Source organism: Bison bison, unplaced genomic scaffold (assembly GCF_000754665.1).
Source record: "Bison bison bison isolate TAMUID 2011002044 unplaced genomic scaffold, Bison_UMD1.0 scf7180017864035, whole genome shotgun sequence".
Taxonomy (NCBI): domain Eukaryota; kingdom Metazoa; phylum Chordata; class Mammalia; order Artiodactyla; family Bovidae; genus Bison; species Bison bison.
Genome location: NW_011494607.1, coordinates 6,736,646 through 6,745,139, shown reverse-complemented (window position 1 = coordinate 6,745,139; position 8,494 = coordinate 6,736,646). Strand labels below are relative to the sequence as shown.

Below are 8,494 nucleotides of genomic sequence, written 5' to 3'. Positions count from 1 at the left end.
TTGACTTATTCTTTCACCTAGTATTTTTCCTCTGTCAATGTCTTCTGATAAATAACCTTGGGAAATCATTTGAAGAGATGAAACACCCTGTCCTATTGTCCCGGCTTCTTTGTGTAGATGATGACAAGGTTTTTTTTAAAAGGCATGTTCAATAAACTGTGTGTACGTGAACAGCTTTGAATTCGTTTTTCAGTTTCAATTCTCTTCTAATGTTTACTGTAAACAGCAGAGACACCAGAATTCTCATCAAAGTTATGAGCCAAAACAAACGATCAGGTTACACCTGTTCAGCTTACACTACCTTGGAAACCAATAGACTCCATTTTCCTCAGCTTAAAACACCATTCCCTCTCAGGGAAATAATATAATCAACTCATGGTTTTTAAATTGAATGAGCAACGGACCGATTTCTTCTTAATCTTCACATCTGTGTCAAGAGGTAAGTTAAGCTTATTTCTCCTGTGGTAAGATTTGTTTATTTAATGGGAAGGTAAGCTACTTATTGTAATTGAGTAGTCATTCCCTCTTTCCCTTTAGGAAGGAATCCTAATTACTGTATTACAAACCTAGACAAACTGCTTTGCAGTTTTGTGTTGCATCACAGGTGCCCTTTCTGGATGAGCTGCTTCTTAAGTAAAGTTGCCCATTTGGAACGTGGAGGTGACAAGGGTTTTGGGAGGCTCTGGCCAGGGCAGAAGCCTGGCAGGAAAATGGGACATTGGCTGATGTAAGTGGGGTAATGGGGGCACAGAGGCACAGCCCAGGACCTTTCAGTGGCCTTTTCTGTGTGGCCTGAGGACAACCTTTGCACTGTTCCTATGAGGGGATACTCTGAAAGTGTCAACACTTTTATTCATATAGGAAAGTGAAGTAGCAGACAAGTCCTGTGTACGGACATGTGTCAGCCTGGGTGGGTTCTGTTCGCCTCAGTGCTGCTCGTAGACCCTCACTATTGACACGTTTTTAGTATACTGTGATTGACAGGTACAAAAAATAAAATGAGCTGTAAAATAATTTTACACCTAACTTACAGGCTCATCTTTAGACTTACAACTTTAAAATATATATATTTATATGGCTGCACCAGGTCTTAGTTCCCTGACCAGGGATTAAACCCAGGCCTGCTGCACTGGGAGAACAGACTCTTAGCCACTGGACCACCAGGGAAGTCCCTGAACTTACGAGTTTCATGAGGCTATATTTACCAAAGGAAAATCAAACATCACAAAACCAGTAAATTAAAGTTTAGTGGACAAAAGACATCATTTTGCCTGAAATAAAATTGCTACTCATTGAGAGAATGAGATTCTGACTGTAGAGTCCTTGCAGTGTGCCTGCCCAACAGCAGGTCAGTCCTGGCTGCTTCTCCCATCGCTGGTCCCCACTCTAGCGACCAGCACCTTGGTTCCCGTTACCCTCCCCGCCGCTTCCTGTGGCCTTCCGTTGAGCACAACCCATCCTGTGCTGTTGCTCACAAGCCTAGATGATTAAAGTTCTGCAACTTTTTGTTCCAAGATGCTTTAAAACACACTTTAAATATCAGAGGTCAACAAACATTTGCTGCAAAAGGCCTGAGAGTTAATATTTTAGGCTTTGAGAGCTGTTATATCTCAGTTGCAACTACTCAAGTGTGCTGTTTTGGCATGAAAGCGCCCAACAACAGTAGTAAATGAATGGGCATGACTGTCTCCCAAAACTTTATTTACAGAACAGGTGGTGGACTGGATTTGGCCAGAAGGCTTTGTAGTCTGCCGGACACTGGTAAATACGAGCGCTGAGAGCCTGGGGCAGCCTGGGTTATGAGCTGGTTGTCCAGCGTTGCTTCTGTTTGTTTGTTTAAAGATCCTAGACCAAAGGCACACACATTCATACACTTCTCACACACCCTTGAGAATCTAACAACAGGCCTTCAGGGGCCACAGATCTTGAGCTGAGAAAATCTCTGGGGGATTTTTCCAAGCAGGCATCTCTAAAAATGAAATACTTTATATTCAAACAAGAGGTTAGAGAGTTCACACACGTCAGGAGGTCCTATGGGTCTCAGAGGTGGAAAAAGGCCCTTGAGAGGAAGCTTTTCTTTAGGGGTTAAATGATTCGTGTGCAAAGTAGGACAGAAACCAGCTTCAGGGGGAACTGGAGACCCGTCCTGCAGTTTCTGCTGCTGGACTTCCACCTGATTGCTGGGAGTCGTGGACAAGCCTCTTCCCCCTCTGTGTTTCAGTTTCTTTATCACTGCACTGAAGGTCCTACTGTACACTGCCAACTACAGAGGATTGGGCGGGGGACAGACGAGATGCTGTGAGATGTTTTGGAAATAGTCAAGCCCTATCCAAGGATAATAATATCCAAGGTGTTATTATTACTGAGAAGGGAAAGCAGCTGGGCACGGAGGCTGATGATGTTGTCCTTGGTAATGATGGAGCAGGTCCCTGGCTTCCAGCAGTGCCAGGGTTTCTTGAACAGTGCCATCTGGAGCCCTGGGAGGGCACTTGGCTTGCTGATGCCTGAACCACACAAGAAGCCTCCCGTGTGGGAAGTTGCTAGCATAGCAAAGGCTCATCCTGCAATAAGAGAAGGATGGGAAGGCTGGTACTCAGGCCAAATGTTCAGAAGTTCGGGTGTATAGCTAGTTCACCCCAAGCGGAGTCAGCTTTAAGGGACTCATCCACAAGGGACTCATCCAGATTAACCAAGGCCTGGGAAGCCTGATTTATAAAGTGCTTCTCCAGGGACTGGAACTCCTGTATCTAATGTCAGGAAAACTTCTTTGGATAGCTTAAGGAGTCTTGGCAAGGACATGATTACTCAGAAGGTCACTTGGAGTAGTGAGATGCAAATGATTGTGATGGACATTTACTCCAGAGATGCCAGATGCATTAGCCCTCCTTGCTCTGCCAGGTGGTTAATGGAACTCATTTTCTGAACCTAAGACTTGCACATGTTCTCAGTAGCTCTGACAACAGCGCAGCACGTTTGCAGTGGGGGTTGTCTCAGAAAATCCAGTATCCTTGGCTGCAGGAGAATAGTGTCCACACATTTCAGTATTCTCTCCATGTAGAGAGCCGTGTAGACACTGAGCAGGTAGGTATATGTCATTTTAGGTCATTTCTGCTCACCCATCTTTCACACAGAGCTCTAGTCCCTTGTGAATCTTCGCTGCTCTATCATGATGCCAGTCACAGGACCACACGATTGACTGTCTTCCGTTTCTTTCTTTACTTCCCACTTTACTCAGGTACCCTCTGGTTGCTATGAAATTCCCAATTCTTACCTTGCTGTTTGAAGTCCTGCATACTCCTACTCCTTGTTATCTACCAACATTCTAGTACTTTCCAGCGTATCCCAGGAATACAGGACAGATGATCTCTTTGGTGTGGGTTTCTTCTATAAAGAACTAATCCTCTTCCATAATGGTTTTTACTCATTTCACACTCAAAGGAGGTATTTGTCTCCAAATTCTGAGTTACTTAATTTATCCTGGCTATACTCTCACTCCAGGGTGTCATGTTTTATGGAGGGCTATGATTCCATTAATTTTTCTTTTTTTAAAATCTCATTTTTTATTAGAAAAAAAAAACAGATTTAGGATTTTGTAAGAAACTACTGTTATTTTTTTTAAATCAGTCAAGTACTACAGTAATGAAATAAATAAATAAGATTTTTAAAAATTCAATGTTTACAGACATATTTATTAAAAATGGCTAAATTAGAAGACATTGAATAATGCTGATACACATCAGGAAGGGATTAGGCAAGTAAAGGCACATCATTTCATCACAAGAAATAAAGACCAGTTGGAAGTTAATGACCCACCGAAGCTCTAGGTCTGTGGTAGTTTTCCTAACTCCAGAGGGTTGTTATGGTGGAACCTTCCTTATGGTACTTAGCTGAAACAGATAGCAACTGGAAAATTTTACTCAGTGACCTCAATGTATTGTTAAAATAGAAAGCACTCTTTCATTAAGTCCAGTGTGTGAGGAGGGAAGGAACAAAAGTCTAAAATGGTTTGGTGATACTGGAAATCCTATTGACATATTAAAGATTAAAAAAAAAAAAAAAGTAAAACAAGGTTAATCCTTTTGTCTGGATGAATCAGTTCATAGAACCTTAGAATAGCTGGTGGAGGATTTTGAGTTTTATGGTTTTTGCAACCCACTCCAGTATTCTTGCCTGGAGAATTCCCATGGACAGAGGAGCCTGGGGGGCTATAGTCCATAGGGTCACAAAGAGTTGGACACGACTGAAACAACTTAACACAAATGTACGCACGGTTTTAGCTCTTTAGGCCATCAGTCCATTTTGAGTTCATTTTTTTAATGGTGTGAGGAAGTGATCCAATTTCATTCTTTCACATGTGGAAATATGATTGTTCTCACACCTTCTTCCCACTCTCACTTTTAATTGAGATAAAATGTTTGGGGGAAATTTCTAATTTTCAAAATTATTCCTTATATTAGAATACTGAACATTTTACTTTTAAAAAAATATTGGAGTTTTCCAAACTAAAATTCCTATGCAGTAAACTGCTGCTTCTTAAGGGAAAGGAGAAAGTCACAGGATAATTTGTACATTAGAAATGATAAGTGGAGACTCTTCAAAAATTGGGAGCAATACTTAGTGATTTAAGAAAAGGGATAAATTAAAGACCCTTTTTAAAATTAAGGAGGTGATCTACATTATTAAGAGATTAAAATGTTGAGCTGATGACTTCACAGCTTTCAAATGCTCAAAAGGGCTATTGGGAGATTCCTATTACCCATATTCATAGGAACAGAGCTAGAGGAGAAAAAATGCATTTACCTTGCAATTGGAAAGATTTCACTTAGACATCAATAAAATGGCAAAACTAAAAATCATAATGATAATGCTTACCGAGTACCTAACATGCGTCAGTCTCTGTTTTCAGTCCCATGAGGGAAGTACTGTCCGCATCAGAGATGAACTTGGACTTGAACCCAAGGGGTCCAACACTGTGCCCAGGCTCTTATCCACAGTGCAAAAGCACCCTCGTGTAAAGTGGGTGTTAGAACACCCCTCCCTCCTGAGAAAACTTGCCTTTCTACCAGCAGAGAGATTCAAAATAGGATGGACATTAGTCAGATGATACTCATAATCCCGGCACTTTTGATGGCAGCAGTCTTCTGATTCTATTTAAACACTGATCACTTTCTTACTACTTTTGGAAAAACAGGAAGATAATCTCTTAACCTTTATCCCTTCTCCAAAATGTCCAACAGGCTACTTTTAAACGTTTTGCAACATTACATAAACATCCTCCTGAGTAACGTGGACAAATGCCCAGTGACACATGTCATAGGAAACATAATATCCCCCTTTCCCCTTTTTAATCTCTGAGGCTTTGTTTTAATAATTCATGGAGATGTTAACCTTTGAGGTGGATTTGAGAATCCTTTTTATTTAATGCAATTTTGTTTGTGTTCTGAAGCCAAGGACATTGAAGTATTTTATTCCCTACTGAATAGGGCATTGTGTACCTGTGTCTTTGTTTTTTCTGAAAACACCTCTTAACTTTCATACATCTCCTCGGGGCTCTAGCACAAGGGCTCGTTACATATTGTTCCCTCTGGAAGAGACCATGTGATGTGCTCTGATAGGAATGTTGTTGCCACAACATCCCCATTTTCTTAACCCCCTGGTTTCCCTTACATTGTCATTTGCACGATACTCCCTTAGCTGAGTCTATAGAGAAAGCAAGAAGTAATTCATCTTTGTAATTGGAGACAGAACCTGAAGTGGCAAGATTTTCACCTGAGAAATAACACAGTATCTTAGTAGCAGACCTGGAGCTCCAGTCCATATATTTTGATTGTGGTAGAGAGTTAAGACCAATGGTTTTTTGGTGTTTTTTTTTTTGTCACCACCGTGTGACATGCAGGATCTTAGTTCTTCAGCCAGGGATTGAGCCCATGCCCTCGACAGTGGAAGCACTGAGTCTTAACTGCTGGACTGCCAGGGAAGTCCCAAGAGTAATGGTTTTCAACTGGAGAGATTTTTCTGTCCCTAGTGTACATTTGGAAATGTCTGGAGACATTTTTGGTCATCGCAAACAGGGTGGGAGGTGACGCTGATATATAGCTGGTAGAGGCCAAAGATGCTGCTAAAGAGTCTGCATGCACAGGACAGCTGCTGGACAAAGAATCACCCAGCCCCAATGTCAGTGGTGACCGTGGGGAGGGACTCCGTCTTAGCGTAATGGAAACTGGATTTGAACCCTGCTCTGCCTCTTATTTTGTGAGCCTGGCAGATGACTTTATTTTTCAGAGTCTGCTTTCTCATCTGAAAAAACACTACCACCACCACCACAGACAGACAAAACCCCGCCTCTCTAGGGTGACTGTGAGAGATCAACTCAAAAGACTGCTAAACAGAGAGTGCTGAGCACTCTGTGGGCCCAGTGCACAAATCAGGGCCCAGACCAGAGTTCAGTTCTACAGCAAGATGGAAGCAGAGTGCAAGAAAGACCATGTCACCACGATGACAGCTTCCCATCTGCTTTTACAGGGAAGAGAGCAGAAGAGGTGGAGAGGGGAGCAAGAGAACTGAGCAGCACAGACAGCGTACTAGGAGGGGAGGGATACGTTAGGCGTTGGGGATTAACAGATACACATAGCTATACGTAAAACAGCTGAGTAATGAGGATTAACTGCATAGCACAGGGAACTCTACTCAGTATCTTGTAAAAACATATAATGGAAAACAACCTGAAAAAAACACATAACTGAATCACTGTGCCATATACCTGAAACCAAAGCAATGTTTTAAATCTACTATGTGTGCTGTGCTTAGTCACTCAGTTGTGTCTTTGCGACCCCATGGACTGTAGCCCACCAGGCTCCTCTGTTCATTGGGATTCTCCAGGCAAGAATACTGGAGTGGATCGCCATGCCCCCTTCCAGGGAATCTTCCCAACCCAGGGATAGAACCCAGTTCTCCTGCATTGCAGGCAGATTCTTTACTGTCTGAGCCACCAGGGAAGCCCAAATCTACTGTACTTCAATTAAAAAAAAAAACAAACATTATACAAAGAGAGAGAGAAGATGGCATGTGAAGGTTATCTGAAGGTACCCAAGTCACCTAGGGGGTCACATCTAATTCTTTCCAGCTCAGCCACAGAGCCCAACCACCCTGAGAGAGAAGTCATAAATTAGAAGGATTTGTTTGGAGATGGGGTAGTCTGGGTGACCAAACAAATTCCAAATCAAACTGGGCATAGGATCATTTATGTCCTGTAGACCAGCTGTGTCATCTCCTTGTATGAAAGCGAGGATATCCTATGGGATTCTTAGAGAGCCCTCAATATCCAGGGTTGTAATAATGCAAAATGTCAATTCCATAACCAACAGGTAATGTAGCAGAAACAATCAATGGAATCAAGATAAATGAATCATGAGGGATTTTCTTTTGCAGAATCTTGCCTTCTTTGGAATCTCAGCCATGAGTTGGATGTTCCTCAGAGACCTCTTGAGTGGAGTAAATAAATACTCCATGGGGATTGGGCGGATCTGGCTGGCTGTTGTGTTCATCTTCCGTTTGCTGGTCTACATGGTGGCAGCAGAACACGTGTGGAAAGAAGAGCAGAAAGAGTTTGAGTGCAACGTTAGACAACCCGGTTGTGAAAATGTGTGTTTTGACTACTTCTTCCCCATCTCCCAGGTCAGACTTTGGGCCTTACAACTAATCATGGTCTCCACGCCTTCACTGCTGGTGGTTCTACATGTAGCCTATCGTGAGGGTAGAGAGAAAAGGCACAGGAAGAAACTCTATGTCAGCCCAGGCACCATGGGTGGGGGCCTGTGGTACACGTACCTTATCAGCCTCATGGTTAAAACCGGTTTCGAAATTGGCTTCCTGGTTTTATTTTACAAGCTATATGATGGCTTTCGTGTTCCCTACCTCCTGAAGTGTGATCTGAAGCCCTGCCCCAATACTGTGGATTGCTTTGTCTCCAAACCCACAGAGAAAACGATTTTCATCCTCTTCCTGGTCGTGACTTCATGCCTGTGCATTGTGTTGAATGTCACTGAACTGAGCTTTTTGGTCCTCAAGTGTTTTATTAAGTGCTGCCTCCAAAAATACTCTAAAAGACTCAAGTCCTCCACGTGTGAATGCCACAACCTCAAGTATGTTACATGTGCTGAGATAGGGGCCCCTCCCCTGCTCCAGAAGCACTCTTCAGACTTGGCCACAAGCATAGCCCAGGGAGGTGAAACAAAGTTACTCTGTGACACACAAGAGGCTTAAACAAAGCAAAACCTGCATCGCCCTTAAGCAAGAACTAGGCTTCCTTGGCGGAGAGGGCGATGGCACCCCACTCCAGTACTGTTGCCTGGAAAATCTCATGGATGGAGGAGCCTGGAAGGCTGCAGTCCATGGGGTCGCTGAGGGTCAGACACGACTGAGCGACTTCACTTTCACTTTTCACTTTCATGCATTGGAGAAGGCAATGGCAACCCACTCCAGTGTTCTTGCCCTG

General features: G+C 43.0%; 1 protein-coding gene across 1 annotated transcript; it reads left to right on the top strand.

The window, feature by feature from the left end:
- Window positions 1–326: 326 nt before the first annotated feature.
- Window positions 327–8,342, top strand: GJB7 (gap junction protein, beta 7, 25kDa). The gene is made up of 2 exons (XM_010834675.1): window positions 327–439; window positions 7,429–8,342. The coding sequence occupies exon 2, from the start codon at window positions 7,456–7,458 to the stop codon at window positions 8,260–8,262; it is 807 nt and encodes a 268-aa protein (XP_010832977.1). The 5' UTR covers window positions 327–439; window positions 7,429–7,455; the 3' UTR covers window positions 8,263–8,342.
- Window positions 8,343–8,494: the final 152 nt, after the last annotated feature.